The 24,778-nt window shown below is 36.0% G+C and overlaps 1 protein-coding gene across 1 annotated transcript; it reads right to left on the bottom strand.

The window, feature by feature from the left end:
• Positions 1–2,051: 2,051 nt before the first annotated feature.
• Positions 2,052–23,988, bottom strand: LOC104231135 (ubiquitin C-terminal hydrolase 12-like). Its single transcript, XM_009784083.2, has 32 exons — positions 23,821–23,988; positions 23,458–23,524; positions 22,492–22,639; positions 22,236–22,393; positions 18,884–19,149; positions 18,591–18,809; positions 18,370–18,478; positions 18,145–18,260; positions 17,572–17,670; positions 13,492–13,601; positions 11,794–11,868; positions 11,396–11,474; positions 11,155–11,301; positions 10,994–11,074; positions 10,784–10,903; positions 9,888–10,010; positions 7,910–7,987; positions 7,699–7,787; positions 7,098–7,206; positions 6,933–7,001; positions 6,697–6,807; positions 6,341–6,396; positions 6,085–6,262; positions 5,857–5,958; positions 5,682–5,753; positions 5,291–5,356; positions 4,884–4,949; positions 3,855–3,941; positions 3,625–3,741; positions 3,404–3,478; positions 3,191–3,277; positions 2,052–2,731 (listed from the first exon to the last, which is right to left on the bottom strand). The coding sequence occupies exons 1-32, from the start codon at positions 23,848–23,850 to the stop codon at positions 2,690–2,692; spliced, it is 3,351 nt and encodes a 1,116-aa protein (XP_009782385.1). The 5' UTR covers positions 23,851–23,988; the 3' UTR covers positions 2,052–2,689.
• Positions 23,989–24,778: the final 790 nt, after the last annotated feature.

The raw sequence follows: 24,778 nt of genomic DNA, 5'->3' as shown, positions 1-24,778 counted from the left end.
TTATTATAGATAGTTTGAAACTCCACAAAACTACAATTGCAGAAGTAACGTGAATTTGATAAGTATATAAATGGTTGGGAAAATGGCGGCAACTACTTGGGGAGAAAGTATCGTGGATTTTTTTTTTAAAAAAAAAGTATTTAATTTGCTTAAAAGGATAATATTATATACTTAACTTGGGTCGGAATTAACATTTAGTAGGAACTCTTTGTGCAAATTATGGCTGCCGAAGAGTCCAATAAAACAGCGGTTACGGCATAGAAAAAGAGAATTATTAAAGAATAAAATATTATACATGCATGATGTTTTACAGTGAAAAGAAAGGGACAGAAAGAATTAAATATGCGATATCAGATAACAAACCGTAAACGCAAGAAACTTCTGTTTAGATTATTTTACATTTACACTTGATGCGCCTTATTTGATGTGGTAAAACTAATTAATAACCAAGCATCAGCATTTAATTAATGCATTTCCAAGTGAACAATTGCCTAGTTAGTAAGATTAAGAAAAAGGAAACAAAACTTTGCTATCATAAAGGGATAAAAAGATTGAAGAAAAAGAAATTCATTGAATTATTTTCAATTAAAACAAATAGCAAAGCATAAATATATTAAGTGTCAGACTTGGTATTGAAATAAATATTAAACATTACTTATTATAGAGCAAAAAAACAGAAATGGGAAGACAATGTGTACCTGAATTAATCCCTCAGACAATGAATCTAATAATAGGTGTCTGAGTTTCGCGCCCTTTCAGTATCGGTGGTGTCCGTTTCTCTATTTTCCTGTTTTTTTTTTTTTGGGAAACTTACACAAATGTCCCAAATAAATCTCAACTTACCAACTTCTAGCCATTAGTCATAGACTTACCAAAACTACCCAACAAAAATTGAAAAATCAAATAATAGGGTTCTTCTATCAAAGAATCACATGCAAAAATCACCTTCTATATTTTTAAGCGTGATTAGCAACATTAGATACAAGACGGAAAGGAAATTTCATGGACGGAGTAGTAAATAATGTGATGAAATACAAAAATCTATACAATATTCCAAAAATCTAAACAAAAAAGGAACTTTTTCAATGGGTATAGTTGAAATTCATTGAAAATATATAGATAAGTCAATATACAAAATTTGAGGAAGATTAGAGGTGATTTGGACTAGTTTTGTATCAAAATTCGTAATTAAATCGAGTTCAAAAAAGTCTTTTGCGACACATGTATCAAACATGTATCACGCATGTATCTCACACACAGGTATACATGCATATACATGTGATACACAATAGATACAAATATGATACATATGTGATACACAAATGATACACGGTGTGATACACATCATTTTTTTTTCATGTTCAGCTTTTACTTCGAATTTTTAATTCAAACCATCTCAAAACTTCACCAAATCATCCCAAAACTGAGATTCAAACTCCTTAAGTTGTGCCCAACCTATTCTAATAACACCCACTCAAAACAAAGCAAAAAATTAATTTTTTTTGCTACAAATAGCTAATTGACTAATATTAGTAATATTTTATCAATTGACCAATTTTGATAATGAGCTACTTATAAATGGACATAGCTGGTAGTTTCCCTTTTTTTCCTTTCTTTGTAAGATACACAAATTGTACATACATTATTCAGTGGTTTTTCTTTCCGTCTTTTTTTTTTCTTTTTCTTTTTAATTTTGCATATGACGATTGAGATTGCTGGGTAATGTCCAGTGGCAAAGATTAAAAATAAATAAAAACAAGTCAAAATCCTCGAAGCACATTGTCACAAGGGCATAAACTTAAATTTTTAACTAAAATCAGAAAAAGTGAGAATATTTGGGCGCTATTACGATTATAATTAGTACAGACATGTAATACTACCGTTTGAATTTTGCACATTATGTCAAAATAAGTGATATAGTATCTTAATATAACGATTGACTGAGAGGAATTGAAGAATTCAACTAAGAGTACATTTTCGAACATTTATAAGGGGTTGATCGTATTATAGCAGATGTAAATACAGATGAAGCAAAATGAATACGGGGGAGAGAATATAAGCATTCTGCTACTTCTATTTCATCCAAAATTAAACAGAAAAAGTAGATGTACAATTGTTCTGATAAATGACAACCACAATAGACTTGTATTAACCCAAATTGATCATACAAATCTAATAGGAGTATCTAACTAGCTATAAGTTAGACATTTTGCAAATAAAGACACTATCGAATTGTGATTCATCCCTTTCAATTGCTCTACAACAATGTCGCTATAGAATATCCCAGCATTGTGTTCCTCTAGATTGTTATTTTTCCATCGAAATCTAGTTATGAGAGAACTGAAAAAGGCAATAGGGAGGAATAGGAACGACAAAACAGGACAATGTCAAAACGAAGATCTATACCCTCTATACATGGGCCCACCCAAAAATCATGTGCATCGCCTAAAATTACAGTTGAATCAACGGTTTCTGCCACCTAAACCTACTTGAATCGAATATTGTGTTGCTTGCCGAAATAGATTGTAAGCTCATATGCTTAACCACGTTCGGAGGGCAAAAGTTATATTACCACCACGAAGACATCCCTGCATCAACTGCCACACTGATATCTTCTGCTGAAGCTAGTGCTGCTTCTTTGCGAGATTTTACATGCCCCATCGAAGATATTGGTCAGCCATTTAGAAGATTAGTTGTAGATCCGAACAGGCTTCTCAAAAGTATGTCGGTTCTGCAGTACCAATATGAGCCAGTTATACACCAACAATTAAAAGCTGGTAATATCACTCATGAATTAGTAGTAAACATGATCAAATTAGCTTTCTGTTGGCTTACTAAATAATGACACGTTCAGACTTATTTCTCTTTGTAAAAGGTAAGTCAAACAATATGTTAATGATCTTTGAAGGGTTAATCTTACGTGATATTTTCAATACAAGAATACCATTGAGCCCACAGGTAAAAGATTAAGAGAAACCAATTTCAAACAACCAAGAATCATGAAGTACTTTTATAATCTTAGCTGGTTAGCATATATTCATGTATACAAAAGTATTCTCTTGTCCAATGGCATGTTGAAATCTAGAGCAAGTGTTTCCTTAAGTTGACGGATGGGGTAATTGTTGCTCAACCAGTGTTAAAAGACATCTCACCAAGAAAAGACCTCAAAAATTTTTAGCTGTTAGCATACCTGGTTGCTAGCATATGACCTTTTAGGAGCATTGTCAGCATGCTCTAATCCAAGATACTGCTCCCAAGCACCATAAACATCTCTCCTCTGGAAACCAGTTAGGAGAACAAAATAGCCGAACATTATACACATGGATGATAGAGATAGAGATAGAGAGAGAAAGGAGGAGGGGGTAGGGAGGGAGAGAGATATAGAAAGAAAAAGGGCAAATACCTGAAAGCGATTGGACACAACATCTGAATCCTGGAGATAGTCAGGACGGCCCATGGACAAAAACGCAAACTTCCACTGCATAGTAAAAATAGAACATGTAAATAAGTAAAATAAGTAAAATAAATAAAATACATGTATCTTCTTTACTAAAAGTGAATAGAGAAATTCTCCAAGATTACTCACTATAGAAACAAGAATGCAAAGCAAGAAAGATTGAGTACCTTAGAAAACTCCTCATCTGGAACCTGCAATTTTTTCTGAATGCGGGCTTTAACTTCAGTCAGTGTCTCACCCTCATGAATAACCAGGAAAAAGGGCTCCCCAAAGTTTTGTACGTGCTGCAAAGGGATTGGAATTAGAAATAGTTAATTGAGAAAAGAACTTCCACCCATATACACTGATTGTAACTATAGCTACATAAGCACTTTTCAATTTCTACGCATGTACTTACTGCTTGATTTTGAGTCGTGTCCTTCATAAAATGGTAAACATGAATCAAGCGATCATGAGGACCCAGGTTTTTCTCCTCTTCGGGGATCTGTAATAAGAAAAGCTTGTCATCAATTAGATAACCATCTAAGACATGTCCTTCAACTATTACAAGAACTCTAACTGAAGGCTATAAACTTAAATAAACAGGACAACACCAGTGACCTAATCAAAGCCTATTGGACCAGCTGGACCACAGATACTCAACCCTGCCCGCACAGCAGCACCACAACATTAAGGGAAAGAAGTGCAGTCATCCACCAGTACACACTTTATTCGCAAAATATGACAGCAACAACTAACAACAAAAACCTCATCATTCGTAGCAGTAAAATTCAAAGTTAAGTCCATCTGCAGGACCCTTAACTTCTCCAGCCACAAAAAGTTCTGACTACAACCCCCTAATCACCCCTGCTTCCCTTAATCAACACATTAATCTCCCCAGAGTACAGCTGCCCATTAATGATTAACAAGGGACTAGCTCTCCAGAAAGACATTTGTGCAGTTGAATAGAAGCTACTTCATTAGCACATTGTCACACTTAATTGCAATTTTTTCTTCATGATGTTCACATATGTTTCTGGTAACGACACATAAAAATATCAACTGGCACATGATTCAGCAGATATCTTTGACAGCAAAAACCATTTTTTGTGCAATTTTTTTAGGCAACTGAACTGCAAATTTCCACCCCATGACTTTGAATTTGATATCTAGATTGGGTTTACGGAATAATAAAACCTTATAATTAAATTCCCAAACCAAAATTAGATAAACTCTTCCCTACCCAAAATAGAAAAACATAAGCTTCCGATTATCAGAATGAAAATGTGTGGCCCGGACACCACGGTTATCAAAAAAAAATGAAAATGTGTATCTCATGCTTGCCAGCTTTTGATGCAGAGTCACCCCTAACTTGCATATCCCAGCAAAATCAGAACTGCTCTTCTGCATAAAATAAAGGAAACCAACAACAGAATAGTCGGCGTACCTCCTCTGCACGCAAGGTCCAGTATTGATCATTTATGTTCTCAATCCTTTCAGTAGGTGGAAAAATCTGTAAAATAAATATGGAGGATATGTTGGAAATGCTACCAAGAAGCAAAACTGAGAAGCACGATACTGCATGTCCTTTCATGAATTTTTATCTACTTCAAAATGCATTGAACCGTTTGTGTTTGTTGTCTGTCTTTTTATGTGTATTTATGTGTATTGAACTGTAATATATGTCTGTATGTATAGGCACGTACACATGCACAGAACCTTATAAGATTGGAAGATCATTTAGAAAACAAAGAAAGGGTTATGTATAATACTCCAACAGCAGCTTTATCTGAGCATTGAAGCACTTTCAGAAGATACAAAACTACAGCAGAAGTTATGCAACATAAATGGTACCTTATATATTTTGTGGTAGAAAACTTCCAGCAATCTTAGTTCAGCATCTGGATGTGACAACTCAACCTAATCCATAACATGAGACAAGATCAGCAAATTTGACCTTACAGAAATAGATCTTAAAGAAACGAATTTATAGAAGTGTACTAATCAGAGAACCATCCAATAAAATAAGCTAATTACATGACATTACATTCAGTATGCACATGAGGTAGTCCTCTCTAATTGAACACTGGCATTGTATGCCTGGGGCAAGACACAAAAGGTTTTTCCTACATTTCTTCCGAGTTTCTACTTTCAGGTTTAAAAGTTGTGGTAAAAACTATTTAAAGATGGCATCACATTTTTTTATCAAGGCATCACATTTTATAAAAATTTAATTCAAAAGTACCTTTGTCTTGAGATGATTAAGGACATCATCTACAGTACTTTGTTTCGGCAATCTAATAGTATGGATTGTCACCTGAAATGAAAAGCCCAAGATTATATATTAGAGCATAGGAGACTGTATAAACCTTATCAAAAGAGACTTTGTATAAAAAGTATAAAGTGCGTGTTACAATTACTTCATCTTTTGCAGAATTATAGAAGGCGACTTTGAGAGTTTTTAAGCACTGCAGCTCTGGTAACGGAATATCGAGGACTTCATAATACAAAATGTCTGAAGTCTATCCAAAGAGGAGGGATGGTAAGAAAATGTAGTCAGCTGTAAATAACTAAGACACATAAAATTTTAATTACACAGAAAAGTGCCAAGTAGCCCTAACCAGAGTAGACACTGTTCGTGCAACTACCTGATTATAATGAACAAGCATTTCTGTAAGACGGTCCACTCCTTGATACTTTATTGGCTGAGGTTTTGGTTGCTGTGAGTAGCAGTTATGTGATGTAAGCCTTATTTTTGATGGATCATCCAAGCCAAGATGGCGAGCCAATCTTTCAACTACTTCATCATAGTTGTTCCGCTTCGACCTGGAGTTTGATTATCATCAATGAGTCAAACAATACAGGAAAAAGCTTCTCACCGAACTTACTGAAACAGATACATACAACTCAAGACTGAAATCATCCTCCTTGGGTTTTTCCAATGAGCGGAAGCGAACAACCTGGAGACATCACATGGAAAACACATAACCACGATAAAGATCAACATTTTGAGATTACAAGACAATCAAGGAAAACTATTATCCTAGCTATCAAGCCACGAAAAATATTCAGAGTTCTTTTGAAACTTAACACCAAAGAAACAGTGTCACTTAAAATTGAATTAAAGTGAGTACAATGGAGTAAAGGCAGGAGTACTACCAAAGGGACTGCCTTTATCAAAGAGACATTTTTTATTTCAGAGAGGTAACTACCGATGTAGCTCCAAGAGGCAATATGACATATCATGGTGCAACACATACCTGGCGATTGTGCACGTACTCTAAAAATGAAGGAACGTCAGGAAATCGATATTGTTCACTAGTTTGACTTCGAAGGGGTTTCTGAAAACAGATAATGTCCCCATCTTCAAGCTGCAAAAGCAGAGGAGCATCATATAACCAATCCAGTAGAAGAAACGATAACCAGAATAATTGAAAGCAATTGGCCATGCCAGTGAAGGCATAACAATATACCTATGGCAAGTGATAGCACATACCTGACTGCCACGAAATGTTAGCTTCCAATCAATGGGTTCACACATCACGTTGGGATCAAATTTTATTTCCTGCCAATAAAACATGATATTAAGCATAACCTGAAAAGTCACCTATATTACTATTGAGAGTTAACAAACTCGGAGCAATATAAGAAAAAAAATTACCTCAAAGAGTTCAATCTCTTCGTCAGGCGAAAAGCCAGCCAGCTCATTTAGCTTGGGCAATATCTCCAATGGCTTGCCACTACCTTTTACAAAGAGCCGCCCAACATACCTGACAACAAGAAGGAAAACCAAGTAAAGAATTAACAAATCCCCCTCCATTGCATGGCCACTTATACACAGACACCAAAATATGTGGACACCGACAAGACAAGTTTCGAGATCTCAAATACATTAAAAGTTAGAATTAACCCTGTAGTTTAATGTTCCCTACGACATTGAATTAACAGATTGAGGTTCAAAAATTAACTAATATTTCTCAAGACTATAAGACCTCTAACAAACTTTGTTTAATGTCTACATCAAGTACAAGAAACTACATAGACTGTGTTGAAACTGAAGTAATCTTTTCCCACAGTAACCTCATGTTACCTAAATTGTCACACTTCACATCTCTACCATGTCTGCAGGCTCTAAGAGTGAGAAGAAGATGATGCACTTTCCATTTAGAAATGATATTTAGAGATCACAAATTAGACAAACATGGAAATAACTGCTCTTTTAAGACAAGGATTTCAAACTATAGAGAGACAGGAAGAAATACCTCATCTCCTCTTTCAGAGGGTCATACAGTTTGAAAAATAGAAGAATATCTTCTTTGGTTTTCTCAGGTGGAGGACAAGGTCGCAAATCCTGCAGAATGCACAAACCAAAAAATGCAAAAGATAAAACTTGACATACACAAAAGTATAGCACCTGCCCCAACAAAATTTCCGAACGCGAAACAGGAAGATGAGTAGGCAATAATCCATTACCAGGCCAAATTCAACTTCCAAAAACAGTTTTAGCTCAGCGTTATTTGCTTTATTAGAGACCTCCCTCAGTTGTCCAACCTGAAACATATTAAGAAAGACCATTAGCACCTAGTTAATCGAGCAAAAATCTAGTAATACAATGCTGAACATAAGTGACTAACATATTTGGAGCAGTTGTTAGACAATCAGTGCATATGTGATTTGTGGACTGGATAAGGTGGGATGAGTCATGCACGAATGAACATATCATTCTGGGTTGACTAATTCCTCCTCTCCCCAAGATTAAATCTCTTATATTGTGTTAAAAAGGAGTCTTAGGATGCTAATCCTGGGAATTTTCCACATCCCGAGAGGATTAGTCACCTCATTTATTAACAAAAAAGAGGATCAATCATCTTAATGCCTCCCCAATGTCCCCATCTCACATACAAAGACGGAATGAGATGATGATCCTGATGCCTCCTCATCCCCGGTCATCATGCAAAGAAATAGACCTTGAGCCTAACTTAACAACAAATGTTAGCTCATAAGACAAAATTGTCCATGACAGTATAAGAAGACAACAGCCCTTATCCTAAACCAATGTAGGCACTCTGACAATCCCCCCCCCCCTCTGCACGCCTAAGGTTGGATATCTAGAGCGTGGACAACATAACATGGAACCCTATATTGGATAAACCAATGGGTCTGATACCATGTAAAGAAAATGAGATCTAACTCAACTACAAAAGCTAGCTCATAAAGTAAGGATGGCCCAAGATCATATAGAAGACAACCCATACCATCAACTGATGTGGGATACACTACCACAAACCATGGGAATCTTTCCACATCCAAATAGGACGGGTCATCTTATTTACCAAAAAAAAAAAAAGAAGAGGATGACTCATTTTGTTGCTTCCCATCTCACATCCAAAGACAGGATGAGATATGACTCATCCTGATGTCTCCTCTCATCCTATCCCATCATCACGCAAATCAAACATACTCTAAAAGGGAAGCACTAATGTAAGAAGTTCCAAACGCTAAATATCCGGAAAGCATGTTTTTCTTCCCTTTTTCTTGAGAAGGGGAGGGCTGGGGAAGAGGGAAAAAATCAGCTGTGAACAAAAATAAACAGCAAAGTGTATCCAGTTACTCAGCAATAAACTCTGTTTAGACACTCTATTTTGCAGAGCAAGAGAAGGTCTGTGGGTGAGATCATAATCAATTTGAGGATACAGATTTAAGATCTGCCACGAAAATACATCTGTTACTGACGGACTCGAGGAAGCATATTACCTTTTTTGTTACAAATTAAGGCAGTACAAGATACGAATACAAAAATATGAAGATACTAAACTCATCAATTTGCAAAAGGAAGATAAAAAGGTCTCCCACATAACGAAAGATGCATTTCACAGAGAAACAAAAGAAGCAAAAAAAAAAATGACTTGCATTATTCGGTATAGATGGTTATAAAAGACAAGGTGCATGCCCCTCAAACAGTTATCCCTAATTGTTGCTTTCCTAGACGTTCCATTTACACCTACTATAATGCAACAGCAACAGATAAAAAATCACTGCACTAACAAATCAAATACTTCATGCTTGATCTTAGCATGACATTCTTTGCTTGTCTAATACTGGACATTCCCTTGAATGATCTGCAGATGTATGTGAAAGTATTGATTCATTATTTTCTCTCTTAGTCTGTTTTTAACTACAAAAATCTTTTTTGACCAAAGTTTTATTTTTACTAAATGTCGATCAAATTGTACTGACATATAGTAAATATGAAACTTGTCCTGGAATCTTTGGATCAGTATGACGGTGCAAGCAGAATAGTAGAGGTGATTGGAACACTTGTGGTTTATATTTGGCAGTTGCTCACTACTTAGAAAAGGAGGACACTTTCTAGAACCTGGATACAACCGCAGTGTACTCCCAATTCAGCTCCACAGAACACAACAGAAAGCTAAACAGTCAGACAACTCACTGATTGAGCTTCCTCTTGAGGTGTCAATGGCCGATTAGGCCGATAAGTGTGGTTTTGTCGTTTTGCCCATAGCCAATAACGCTGAAATTGCACCGGTATACCCAATTCCTTAGCAACTTCCTCCTGAAAAAAGACTTACATTAGATAACAACAAATATAAGAGATACAAGGATTGACCAAATAGACAAAAATAGGCTATCTAACTGCTTGACTTAGCATACAAAAAGCTGAACCATCATATCCCAGCCATGAGATTCCATTTTCTGAGAATCATTCACCTAATTTTGCAATCAGAATTGTCTTATCACTCAAGGTTAGACATTAAAATCTGAATATCAAAATCTACATCCCATTACACCATATTTGAGAAGTCATAAAAGTTGCACATGACTCTCCACTATTGGGACTTGGACTCCAAGAATCTATAAGGTCTTTTAAATTATGTTACCAAATCATCTAAAAGCTTATATTGTTTGAGATGGGACACTTTTATCTATTGTTTTATGGCTGCAACATGCCCCCTCACATGAGGACCTAATTTTTTTATAGGACCCAATTTTTTTCTTTTTGATGAAGAGGACCCAAATTTTTTCTTGAGCGAAGCACATGGAGATATTTTGTTCAAGGGTATCTGTGCAACTTGAAATCAGAACTTGTGTCTGCTACAATACCATATTGAATTATGTAACTACCCAATCTAAAAAACGAAGTTGTTTAAGAGGAGACATTTCTCTTGTGTTTGTAGTTCTGAAGCAAATTTTATGCAGTATGTACATATTGTGCTTCATAAGAGCAACCAAATCAGCAATGACGATGTAAATTTTCAAAATCTGTACAAAAATTAATATTTAGCAAGTCTGTACAACTACAAAATGCAAAACAATGACAAAAAATACCTTGAATTGTGTAAATGCCATCTGTTTCTGGATACGGAAACTACGGACTTTGTCATGATCCACAAGATCAAAATAAATCTCTTTTCCAATTTGTTCGCCAAGGTCTTCATCACGAGCAACCTAAGTATATAACACGAGCGTTTTCAGTAAGATTTCCAAATTACAAAGATGCAAGCAGTAAAGGGGTAGGAACTAGGTTTTGAAGGAAACCTTGATTATTGTATAAAGGTGAGCCTCTGCTTTTTCCTTTCTCTTTTGCTCCTTTTCATCTTGCTCTTTCTTCAGCCTTACCTGCAAAATGTTAATAGAAGATGACACAACTCAACCATAATATCAAAAATTAAATGGACAGAGGTCTATCGTACACCCACCCTGAGATGCTCCGCTATGTCCTTTTCGTCCACATTGCAGATAATCTTTTCTTTGTCACTTTCACGTATATAAACAAGCATATATGCATTTGAATATTTTGTAAATTTGAATGGTGAATTGTTGAACCCAGGGTTTGCATGAGGTAACTGTTGCAAGAAGCGGAGAATGAACATCAACTACAATACACGAAAAATAATAGACATGCATATAACTTCAAGACAACAAAAATTGGACAAATACCTCCTCCTCACCACCATATTGTTCTTCCAAAGCCCTCTTTGAATCTTCTTTTGTCACACGCTCATCATCAAATTTAAACCTAAAAGTAATAAGCAAGTTGTGAATCTTAATCAAGATGAGCAGTAGAAACTAGAAAGATTATGCCAAGGAAGTGAAATAGCTATAAACAATACTCAAAGAGCCACTGCTTCCCAAAATCAATCATGCATCTTTCTATTTCGAAAAGAAAAAAGAACAGGAGGATAACTTATGTTGCCTTAAAGATGATTGAATTTTCTTTCTGCAACCCAGAGTATCAGAGTAACTGAGAGAATGTAAAAAAAAATACATGGCACAGAAAAATCAAAGAATTAAAGGACAATGAAACAAGTCTACTGACTGCAGCATACTCTACATACCATTGATCAGAGAGTGTTGGCCTGATATAAGCATAATAGTGTCCCCCATGGACCCCACCACTGTGAACCAGAACACTGAAAACAAAACAAAAAAGAACAAAAGATCATCACCTAGTCATCATGTCATTCAGAAATCTATGTCAAGTATACAAAGATTAAGAATCCAAAGATATTATGGTCTAGACTGCAAAAGTAAACCCGTATATCATTCTTTTCACAACGCAAGAAGAATTTATCAAACTAGAACACATAATGGAGGAGGGATAGATGAAAAGAACATTCCCAATCGCAAATGCAGCTAGTAGAGGGCGGGGGAAAGGGAGAGAGAGAAAAAAAGGAGGAACTAAGTTTCCATTTGGACAGCATCATCCAATTATATAGGTACCTGATTAAGCGAAAAAGGTAAAGAACATTTTAAAATTAGAGTCCTCCGTACATGGATAGGAGACTAAGAACTCCAGCTGTGTAAACTCCTATTAGGAGGGAGTTGACTCACCTACGAGCAATCATGCTACTAAACTTTCAAGTGTGTAGCACAATATAGTAACAAGATGACATTCAAGATTAACCACTGCTAAAAATTTGAAAGGAGTACTTGGAAGTGCAGAAACACTTTAATCAAATAAACATGTATCAAGCCATAAGGAAGAAGTGACTTCGAAGTTCTATGATAAAGTTTGCAGGCATTAAAATAAGGTTAAAATTTGAGGTAGAGCATACAACATAAGTCCAACACCAAGTTTCTAAATCCTGCTATCCTTCGGGCAAAAGCAAGTCATGTCCATATTAGCATACCCCTAGCATCATGACTGATGCATGATTTCTGACACTACGATGCTATAGCGGACAACAGAAGTCAGCATTGAAAAGAAAACTAATTTACACAATCAAAGTAAATTAACTTGGAAAAAGAAGATGCACAATAGGTAGGGGTCACACCTCATGAACCAACACATGAAACTTGCTTGGGACAAAAAAAAACCTCGGTTCATGATAAGGACCTCTATTTCCCACTTTACATGTTTACCAGCATTCTGCTGTAAAATGTTTCAAGTGGAACTCAAAGTGATGGAATGCGAAAGTAAGAGTCTTACCTATTGATACCACTGCAGTGTTGTTAGAGTTTCAAATTGGAAAGTTCGCAGAAGATGAAAGAATATAAGCCCAATTTGATAAAGGGAGTTACAAAAAAGATTATATTTCTCGACAGATGGCTGATTTTGCACAACCAAGCGAGTGGGAAATCATGTTGTTAGAAGCATTCTTATTATGTCTCAGAAACTCAAAAACCTCCAGAACATCTAGCCTAAATAAGCCTCATTGTCAAGTAAAAGTTTACTGGCTAAGGTGAACAGCACAGAATTATGCATAACCGTAGGTAGAAAAGGAAGAAGTAAACAGAGCGATGAAATTGATACGGATATTGAGGCTCTTATGAATAGATGATTCAAATTTGTCTGCAAAAACAGGTAGATCTGAACCGCTCAACTAATCACAAGCATAAAGTAAGGAAATATACCAAAAAAGAAATTAAGCTGGGTTTGTTGTTTTTGTTGTTGGCAAATGTGACATGACCAAGAAATTCTCTCAATACAACTACATGCCATGATGAAATCACATCCCAAATGGCAAGAAAAAGAGCATTAAGAAAATAAAAAAAACATCTATGCTTCATCCTAGAAAAAAAAAAGTTGATACCTGTGAAGCGTATAGAGATTGCGAACACTTCGATCTGCATCAGGAGATAAGTATTTGCCATTCTCTCTATCAAGATCGAGTTCTAAAGGAAACTCATATCTGTCGTTTATCTATTTAATCAATTCAAAATAGATTCAGTAATTATTCTTTTTTTATAGGAAAGAGATTTAGCAATGATTAACACAAGGAAAGCATACTGCATTAATTAGCAAGCAGGAGGAAGATAAAGGTCAGATCAGTTTAAAGCTACTAAAACAGTGATCCAGGGATGAGTTAATTCCTTAACCTCAATATCAAAAAGAGATAAAAGTAAAGACCAGATGTCAGGTAGATCGTAAAAAGAAGTGTCGACCTAGCAAAAACAAGACTTCTAATATTGTCCTACCCCTACTTTCAGCTCCCACAGTAATTATTCATTCTTTCTTTACAATTAGGGCATTTTATAAGTTCCAGTATTGTCAATCCGTTTCTTTCTTTAGTTTCTTTCCTAACAGAATAAGCTGAAAAGTTAGGAATAAGACTTAGCTTCGCACTGACAAGGAGACTCTCACATTCATTTCCATCTCTTTTTGTTTTAAGCCTATTTGGAGATATTGGCATTAAGAGTTAATAAATTTAGTCACATATATTTACCTTCTTAAGTCGTTGACTGATAATTCTAGGTTGCTAATGATTAAGGTAGCAATGAAATGGGAAGAACCACATAACATAGAATTACTGACATCATGGCATATTTCAGACGTTTTCTAAAGGTCAATGAAACTTGGGAGGGATATAAGTTCAAATCTCAGTAGAGGAAGAAAAAGAATATGTAATGACTAGATCGGTCGTTTTGAGCTTTAGCATTTCCGTTCGCCGGTTTCAGATGTTGAGTAGCTTCATATGATGCACTATGACTTGCGTGTATGGTTAGTTTTGACGTTCGCGAGGTTCGGGATTTATTTGATAAAGTGATTCTCAAATTCGAAGCTTTAAATTGGAAGAGTTGACCAAAGTTTGACTTTTGGCGAATGACCTCGGAATCGAGATTTGATTAGGTTCGCATGGTGATTTTGGACTTGGGAGCATGTTCGAGTTTCAATTTGGATGTTCCTGGAAGGTTTTGGCTCTATTTGTCAAAAGTTGGCAATTGGAAGAATTGGAGAGTTCATAGGTTTGACCAGGAGTTGACTTTGGTGCTATCAAACTCCTATTGTACATTTTAGACCTTGGATAGGTTCAATTGGTTGACTGGAACTTATGTGCAAAGTTTGGTTGTGATCCGGAATGTCTAAGTGAAGTTCGAACGCGTTCGGCGAAGTTTGAATGTTTGAAATTTAAGAGAATGAATTGATCTTCGATTCTTAGTTTTGATGTTATTTGTGGTGTTTCGAACCTTTGGATAAGTTTGGATGATGTATTCGGACTTGTTGGTATGATCGAACGGGGTCCTGAGGGGCTCGAGTGTGATTCAGACTGGTTTCGAACCATTTTGGTTGAGTTTGGAGCTGTTATGTTGCTAGTGTGACACAGTGCTTCACGATCGCGGAGAAGGATTTGGCAGGCTGTCGGCGAGAATGGAGTCACGTTCGTGTAGTGTATTTGGGAACTGGGGGCTTGGTGCTTCGTGTTCGCATACATGACCTTGCGTTCGCGAAGTGTTGCAAGAGGACGGGTGGCAGTCTTCTGCGTTCGCGTTTGGACTCTCTCGTTCGACGTGTGGAGAAGCCAGTTGGCTTTCACGTTCACATGGTGTGCGCCACATTCGCTTAGAAGGGCAGGAGCAGAGCTTATTTGTGCATCGCGATCGCATGGGCTAGGCCGCGATCGCAAAGGTATTTTGCCAGCAGTGATTTTGCCCATATTTTGAGTCCTTGACTTGGGTTTTGACCATGTGGGCCCAGGTTGACTTTTGTTGACTTTTGATTAAACTTTGAAGCTTTGTTGTTTGGAATTGATTTCCATAGCTTTGTTTGACGTTATTGAGTTGTATTTGACTAGATTCGAGTCGTTTGATGTCGGGTTTGAAAGGAAAACGTTGTTGTTGTTGATTAAAGCTTGTCGGGTAGAGGTAAGTCTCTTGTCTATCCTGGTAAGAGGGAACTCTCCCAATAGGTAACCTATTTGCTATTTGTTGCTCAGTTTAGGAGCCACATATATCCGAAGTGACGAGTGTATATGTGTAGCTAGATTATTGCTATATCCGATAAATGTTTGGCTTATGTTTATGCCTTGTTTGGACTATGTGAGCTTATTATTCATGATTCCATGACTACATGATGGCTCGTATTTGTGAGTTAAAAGCATGTGTAGAGTTATGACTTGTTCTAAATTGGCAATAAATGATTGCTTGCCATTTGAGCTTTCTTGTCGAGCCGTAGTCACATACTTGTCTTGTCGCTTTATGCTTTGATGGTTAAATGGCTTATTTTATTCATGTCAAATATTATGATAAAACTCTTGAACGATGAAATTGCTTATTAGATATTGTTGAGATGAGTTGAATTACATGATTGCCATAGCCATCGTTTAGCCATTTGTGCTTTTATCCAACCTTCTATTATTATGATTCGGTATTTTGATTATGGCTGCCTCATCCATACATCTATAAGTTTGAGAGTTGAATATTGTGAAAAAATGAGAATTTTGGCATTGCGGATATTATGAGCAGATATTGGTTATTAATGATGTGTGGATCGAGTTGCACGCTGCAACAGTATTATGTGTGGATCGGGTGGCACGCCGCCAAGGGTATATGTGTGCATCAGGTGGCGGCATGCCATGAGTATATGTATGGATCAGGTGGCACGCCGCCACGGGCACATTATGGAGCGGGTGGCACGCCGCCACAGCAATATTTGTGGATCGAGTTGCACGCCGCAACGGTGTTTGGATTGGTACCGTCCCTCCAGAGTCATGTGATAACCCATGTTACCTTGGGCCTTGTTAGCACAGGCATTGAGATTGGTGTTGTGAGATTTGGTATTGGATTGTGATCATGCACTGGCAGCCTCGACTCATGCAATTGTTGTTATATATATTTATATGACTGTGGACTGACTCATATTGTGATTATGAAAGATTGAGATAGCTGATATTGTTCTATCCCTGTGATTGTGAGCATGCATTGGTAGCTTAGACTCATGCAGCGACTCTTATATATGTGTGAACTCGTATCATGATTATGGAAAGAACTGAGATGATTGACATACCCGATTGATGATATCACGTTTTATTTCAAGCTCTATTTATGCCTTATATGCTTATTGAGTTGTTAGTAGGTGTAGGAGTCGGCCTCTTGTCCGACTTCTTCGAGGCTAGACTTGATACTTACTGAGTATCATGGTTTTGTACTCATACTACACTTCTCCACATTTTTGTGCTGGTTCTTATACTGGTATTTGCGATACCCCTTTAAGCTGAGTAGAAGTATTATTGGAGACTTCGTAGTGAGCTACTTGACTTGATCAGATCCACAACACATGGAGGTCCCTTTTCCTATGTATTTGTTTTTGTCCATGTGTTTATTTTCCGGACAAATGTATTTGGTTCAATTGATTCTAGTTGCTTTTATTATATGCTCGTGATGTAGTGACACCGTGTTTTGGGTGTTGTGGTCGTGTTTAGACCTTGTCATTGATTATGTATTTATGACTTTGAATTGAGATTTATTGCGCATTGTTACTTATATCATGAAACGGTTATAAGGCTTAATAATTGGATTCTATTATTGTTGTTGTGTATTGGCTTGCCTAGCGAGCGGGTTAGGCAACCTTTGGTGGGAGTTTGAGTCGTGACAGAATCAATAATTTATTCTCACTAGTCCAAGTCTTGTTTCACAGAGTTACCTGGTATTTGTACGGGTAGAAGTAGTACCTACCAGGTGAGTTAGTTAAAATGCACACTCATTAGCCTGAAAACCACAGTCATCACAAAAAAAAAAACCTATGTTTTCTATCATAAACAAGCTTGCATATGTGGTTTAGAAAACAGCAACATTCAACTGAACAAAATAAAGCATTTACCCTTCTTGGTTAGGCCTATACAATCACGTGCCGAGTCAATTTTATACTTTATCATATGAAGGAATAGAATAAATACCTTGACCATAGTATCCCGCACAAAATCATATTCAAATCGTTTTAATTGAAGCTGAAGAACAGGAGGGAAATCAATGAAAAGTACACCTTTTCGAGCATCCTGAAAAATGGAAATTCTGGTAAATAGCAATAAAGATAACAGATACCACTACACTAATACCCAACCAATTACGACCTCATTTTCTTTCTTTTTCCTTTTTTGGATGAATACAAGGGAAGGTAAAGAACTGCTGCTTGTGGGATTTGAACCCGCGTTGGCAGCAAGACTTTTCAAAAGGTGGCTTAGAGCAAGTGAGGTTAAGGTGGTCCCTCACATGTACAACAAGCCTCATTTATTTGATAGGAGGCAAAACCAAAGTAAGAAACACCAAACACCTATAAGGTGAGTTTGCCAAATTTTCCCTCTTTGATTTTTGTTCTCTGGTGAGTAACCCATTAGTATCTTTTTGTCCCCTCCATTCGCTTAATTTCAAGTTCCAGTTATAAGCTTCCCTTCGGTGATTCACAGTAATGTCACAAATTTTACATCTAAAAAGCCTGCAAACCATAAACAAATTCAGGGATGGGATTTGACCTGTAAACCATATTTTTCTGCATGGTACTTATTATCACCCTCAAGGCGTTCTACTTCAACATACTTGTCAAAAGAAGCATAGACATCACGACACCCTTTGACATCAAGCTGCAAATCTGTCAAAAGAGACATGATTGCAAGCTAAATTGATAGTGAGGCATCTCGTATTTTACAAAGAAAAAAAAAAGAACCCCATGAGAAATTAAATACTGGTTCCATAGATACCATAAAAAGATTCTTTTCTTGTTGATTTATAGTCCACATTGATACATTCAATATAATTCATATGATGCCCCTCGAATAATTGTTGTATTGTGCCCTCTACAACGGTTCCCTGAGCCAAAGAAACCAAAATAATCTGTAAATAATCAGCTCACTTCTAAATAACCGTACCATCCAAGATGCATTTGTTCTTAGGGTTCATGTGTGTAACCATTACAAATTACCTTCATCTTATCTTCAAGTTTTTCACAAAGAACCCTGTTGAGTTCTTGTACATCATGCTGCATGAAAGAATCATATGTATCCCATCCAAAGGACTTTGTCAACTCTTTTGTTGCTACACTAGTGTCACTGTATTGTAGCTTATAAAACAAACTCTGTAGAGCCAAAGGGATGCTCCCGGATGGATTGTCATTCTCAGTTGTTGGCATATGATACACAGCCTGAAACATGTATAAATTAGTCATCTCAGGAAAATTAATTATCAACGAAAATTGTCATGCCTTTCAAGGCTAACCTTTCTAAAGTAAGGAATATGGTACAATGTTTGGAGGAGAGAGTTCATATAACAAGTAGCTCCCTGATTCTTAAGGCCAACACAACCAGTTTCCTTCTTCGAGTCATGAGACCAGTAATCAATGACCCTACGCACAGCAACATCAGCTTCAACTATTACTGTATCATCCACAAGATAACCTCTGATAGGATCATATAATTCACTAAGAGGCATGAAGGACGTGAAACCCCAGTCACTCTCTCTTGCATTAAACTGGTGTTGAGTATCTGCCAAAATAATCATCTTTTGGAAATAAGTTTCCGAGATTGCACCAAGAAGGTGCCAATATATACAGAAATATCAGCCACAAGAATCATACATTAACAAAAAACCAGCAGTCTACTTACCAAATCAAGATATTTATTTGACATAACTAGACCCCTCAAAAAGGAAAGAACACCGAAAATAGCATCTATAAGGAATAAAAAGCTGAAGAGGTATAAATTAGAGATTGCACGGAGTCGCACAAGCTTATTGTAAAATGAAAAGGAGGATATCAAGGATACTCTCAAGAGAAGATGCCTATAGAATTAATATTATCCTTCCAATTTATTTTCCAATTATGATTTCATTCTATCTTTCCGTGCAAAGGTTTGTAAATCTTGGCATCGTCTAATTTTCTCTAATAAGCTGTTCCAAAATCCTTTATCATTAGAGCTTTAAAGCTTTAGCTCGATAACATTTATAGCATTTTCACATTCGACTTCAGAGAACATCATAGATTAAAAATATTGCCAACAATATTCCAGTCAGATCATTTCCAAAGGAACATAGACCATCCACATCCTTCCTGCAGTCATCCACATCACAACAAGATATTTACTGATCAAAAGAAAGAATAAGGGGATATTTAATCTGCCATCCGAAAACGAATGAGAACTCAGATAATCAACTAAATTTGTCTGTGCAAGCACATCAAGCAGCAAATTGGAAGAAAACAGAAAAACAGTTGATTATAGACTATAACTATTTATCTTATCAAAAAAATAGTCAAATTAAATTTCCCTTCACTTCCAATGTAAATCATTGAAGAAAGAACCAGAACCAGAATTTCTTGTACTAATGCAACTCAAATCCTTGTTTCTTTTTTATTGGGAAAATGCATAAGTACCCCCTCAACCTATGATCGAAGTTTCAACTACACCCCTTTCCTTTTCGAGGATCCTATTACCCTCCTGAATTATTATAAAGTGAAATTGTTGCCACCCTAAATGCTGACGTGGCAAAGTGTGTATTTCACTCTCTCAAAGAGAGTGAGAAGCCCAAAAATTTACTTGCTGGTCTTTTTCTTTTTCTTTTCTTTTTCTTAATCTTTTGTCTTATACACTTTTTTCTTCTTCACGAGATGGCAACCACCATTAAAAGGCATTTAGCTCCATTTACAACACCATTCCTTTGAAAATTTATTTTTTAATTTTAGATTAGTATTTTTCCTCAAATTTTTATGGGTTCATTCTTATCTTTTCATTAGCAAGAAAATAATTTAAATTTGATTATATGTACACGTGTCATCTTTTTATTGGATATTACACTTAATTAATTATGACAATAACTTAAAAAATATTTTTTCCTTTTCTTTTCGAAAATATACAATTCTTTTCTTAAAAATTCAGCAGCAACGATGGCCAAAGAAATTATCATTACATGAATATTATTTTTTGACCGAAATCGATATCGGAGAATTAAAATTTTTGACTTCATTGTTGTCATGTTGCTACTAGTCATGAAAGAATAGAATAATAGATCAAAATAAGGAACATAATGAGAGAGAAAATAAAAGAGTGACAAAATATACATTGGCAAGCGAGTGTGTTTCACCTCCCAAGAAACATCTGATTATGACATTTCTAGGAGATATTTATTCCGTTTTAGAATAGTTTTGGGGGGTAATAGGATTTCCGTAAAGAAAAGGTGTGTAGTTGAAACTTCGGTCATAGGTTGAGGGGGTATTTATGCATTATCCCTTTTTTATTTGTCCACTCCTTTTATATTTATTTTTAGGCCAAGTAAGATGGGTTTCAGTAATTGCACCAAGAAGTTGTTGCGTGCATGCATCCAAGGGTATGGCCTAGTGGTCAACAAAGTTGGTTGAGTTACCCGGTCCCTGTGATGGTAGGAGATAGCAGGTACCTCGTGAAATTAGTCGAGGTGCGAGCAAGCTAGCACAGACGCAACGGTTATAAAAAAAAGTGCTACATGCACAATGCTTGCTAACTGTAAACCTATACCAAGAAACACTGATTCTTTGAGCTAATACAGAATTTTTCAGAGCATCCAATAGGATATTGGAGAATGAACGCCAAGTAGAAAAAAATTTAATAAGAAAGACGGCATAAATTCTTCACAATGAATAATCTCTTCTATGGACACAATAATTAAATCTGGAAACTCTACCAGATGATTGATTAATGAAGCCTTAGTCAACATCCTAAAATGACTAATAAGGGGCGGCTTAATGATCAGATATTGTAAGAACTAATGAATCTCCTTTCATCAACATCATCCCCACGAAGTCCAATGGTCCAATATAACATAGGCCTTTCTAAGAAGTACCAGAAGTGCACAGAATGATGCTAAAGGTGAACCTGCTACTAAGTTTTCCTCCAATAAAATGAAGCACATCTTACAATTTGCATTTACACATGCCTATACCAACAAGACAGCTCATGCAATCTCAAGTTTCCCCTCACTTATTATAGTTGGAAGCATATTTCGGTTTTTTTAATCAGTACAGAAAATTCCATTCAGAATGGGAGCACTAGGTAAGTGATGAAATACGTACATCAAAATCGAAAGAGGAATTTCATTATTCCAATATGGACCTAATGAAATCTGTTAAAGAATTTGCCTCATTTACATATTCCATTCTACATCAAAACTAGAGAACAGTGTAAATTTAAGCTTGAAATAAACCCGGGTTTTCCTTCAAAATATATCTTGATTCTCTCTTTCGGTAATGTCCACTAAATGCAGGTGTACAGTGTTCCAAATTCTTTTCTGTTATTTGCTCAATCCTTTTCTGCGCCAGCATCTGGCACATTTCACAATTAGTTAAAAATAAAAGTCCTAATTCAAGTGGGGTGGACATACATTAATCGCTCAGTTCTTTATCATCAAAAAGCTAACAGTTAAGCACATGATACCGCCTGAAATAAGTAAACCAGGAGAATCTATTATTTCACAACTTCTCTCCAAGTAAAAAGCGACCAAACATATATCACTTCTTAAACCAACAGTTAATATTTTCTCATGCTTGACTTGGTCAAAGTTTTCACAAATTCATATCTCTAGTTCAATAAGCAAGATTTCTGACCTTTCCTCACTGTAAACTTGTTATGGACTCGGTTGAGAACAGCTAAGCTAAACTGAGCATGTCTACTCCACCCGTAAGGCAATGCCAGTGAATCCGCAACATCTAAATACATTGACAAATGGTCCACATTGTTCCCTTTAGGAAATATCAATATCCTCCTGCCACACATAATGTACCATTAAGGACATTGAATCACCTATGTATTCAAATAATAAAGCAATCCATCAAAAAAAAAATTAGATACTTAAAAGATTACCATTTATATCCTCCCACATGGAAAACATCCGAGTATAGCTTCTTTGTATTCAACCTTGAAAAGTTTTCTATTGTCCATGTGAACCGAGCAGATGGCGGATCATCCACTGGCGGTCCATCCACCGTACTAGCTGTATCCGCAGTCGCAACTACCAACAATAAAAAGTGCAAGTTCAAAAGAAAATCTCAAAATCCACAAAGTCCACAATAATCATCCAGAAACATGCTAGTAGCAGATAAAAACAAAAGAAAAGTGGATTCAGATAACTACAACCCACCAAAACTACTGCAATATATACATGAGTTTAAGTTCTATGTATTGACAACAAAAACAACAACAAACCCAGTAGTTTCCCACAAGTGGGGTTTGGGGAGGTTAAGATGTACGCACCCCTATCTCTGAAGGAGCAGAGAGGCAAGTTCTATGTATTGATAGTTTAAAAAATATTAACACAACCAGGTTGCTTTTTAAAAAAAAAACTCCCAAGTTAGGAGAATCTATAGTGTTTCCACACTTTCTCTCCAGCGTGACTCGAACACAGGACCTAACGGTTGTTGGTGGAGTTGCTTTTACCAACTGAGCAAGTCTCACTTGTCAGGTAAAAATAATATCACAAAGGGTGGGATTATCTAATACATAGGATTTTAACTAATATCAACCCCCAGTGCGTAAAAATATTTACACTATCAGGTCACCCAAAAAATTCTACAGGTAACCTCCATAAAAGGTGGGATTCACAATATGAAAATAAGGCATGCTACCTGCTACAATATGATCTAATAGCGCCACAAAAATGTACACCGTCGGTAGATATAAGTTAAACTCATTAGATAATTACAGGTAAATCTCTTTACAAACATTAAAGAACCTGCTATCACAAGTTTATATTCACTGATAGTCTAAAACAATCTTTACAGTGCATAAGCTTAAATCCTATATCAGTGTAGGAAAAGTTAAAAAAAAAACCTTCCATTGGCTGAGGACCTTCAACAGGAAAATCTGAATTAGGAACGAGCATCTCGTCCTCTTCTGGCTGCCAAAAAAAAAACAACTAAAGTTTAATATTCGATCTATCAATACTTCGCACTTTCGATTTAACCTAAATCCCTATAATTTCACCATTGCCGCATTTGAATCAAGACGTTTTGACATAAAATTTCACTCCGCCATCGCAGCTAATAGAAAATTCGCCACATATTCAATCCAATAACTATCAAACTCTACGAAACTCTACTGAAAAGAAGCTCCTTTTCACAGTTTAACAAAAAATCACTTGGAAGTGAATTTCCGCTGTAAGAAGGTGCGCGAGACAAGAGAAAGATTACGTACGTCTACTGGAGGAGGAGTCATGAGAGTCATTGCCGGAGAACTGTGACCGGAAAATCGGCGATTCGGCGATGAATAAGAAGAAAGCAATGTGTAGAAGCGATCGAATCGATCCAAGGACTTTCTTGAGTTCGAGTCCTTGGGCTAGGCGACGAAGAAGAGAAATTAGTAGTGAAATTAAATTTTAAAAACAAGATTTATAATTGCCAAGTGTAATTTGGTAATTTAATCGGTATTTTGTTAGTGTATTTTACCTTTTTCTTTTTTGATAGAACACAATATTTACTGTGTTCTATCTTATTGTAGTTGGTCATTTGCTTTACCTCCAATATTTTCAAATTAGGCTTATTACATTGGGTTAAAAAAATTTAACGTGTAAATTTTAAAAATAGAAATACATTATTTTGTTTTGTAGCATTTCAATTATATAAGACGTTAGTATTTGATTTAAGAATACAAAACATGCAATTGTAATAAAAACAAGTACTAATTTTATTTGAAAGTTAAGACTATTCAAATATAAGCGTACTTTGTTGTATTTGATATAGTATTTTAAGAACAAATCAATAACAATAAAGAACATTGTGTTTTTCAAGTTTATTCTCTTTTTCGCTTTGAGTGTGGTTGGAATTTGTTCTATTTTAAGGGAATAATTGTTGTCAAAGTTAAAAAAAAAAAATCCCAAATCAATGTTATAGCCTGTTTGGCCAAGCTGGAAAAATCAGCTTATTTTGAGAAGTGTTTTATTCAAAAGTGCTTTTGAAAAAAGTATTTTTGTAGAGAAGCAGTTTGTGTTTGGCTAATCAGTCTGAAAAGTACTTTTGAGAAATAATTTGTGTTTGGCCAAGCTTTTTAGAAAGTGCTTTTAAGTGTCAAATTACGAATAAGGACATGAATAGATTTACTTAATAATTAATATTATAAGTAAATAAATAATCTCAAAATTTTGTTATTACATGCA

This window comes from Nicotiana sylvestris, chromosome 5 (genome assembly GCF_000393655.2).
Source record: "Nicotiana sylvestris chromosome 5, ASM39365v2, whole genome shotgun sequence".
Taxonomy (NCBI): domain Eukaryota; kingdom Viridiplantae; phylum Streptophyta; class Magnoliopsida; order Solanales; family Solanaceae; genus Nicotiana; species Nicotiana sylvestris.
Note: the sequence above shows the minus strand (reverse complement) of the source record. Positions and strands in the feature narration are given on the sequence as shown.

Bases quoted from the DNA above. Each gene is read 5' to 3' on its own strand.
- LOC104231135 (XM_009784083.2), bottom strand. From the start codon at position 23,850: ATGACTCTCATGACTCCTCCTCCAGTAGAC. The intron at 11,302-11,395 runs GTATTTGTCCAA...TTCTTGCAACAG, and splicing joins AATATGGTGGTGAGGAGGAG to TTACCTCATGCAAACCCTGG. The intron at 10,904-10,993 runs GTTTCCTTCAAA...TTATATACTTAG, and splicing joins ACCTTTATACAATAATCAAG to GTTGCTCGTGATGAAGACCT.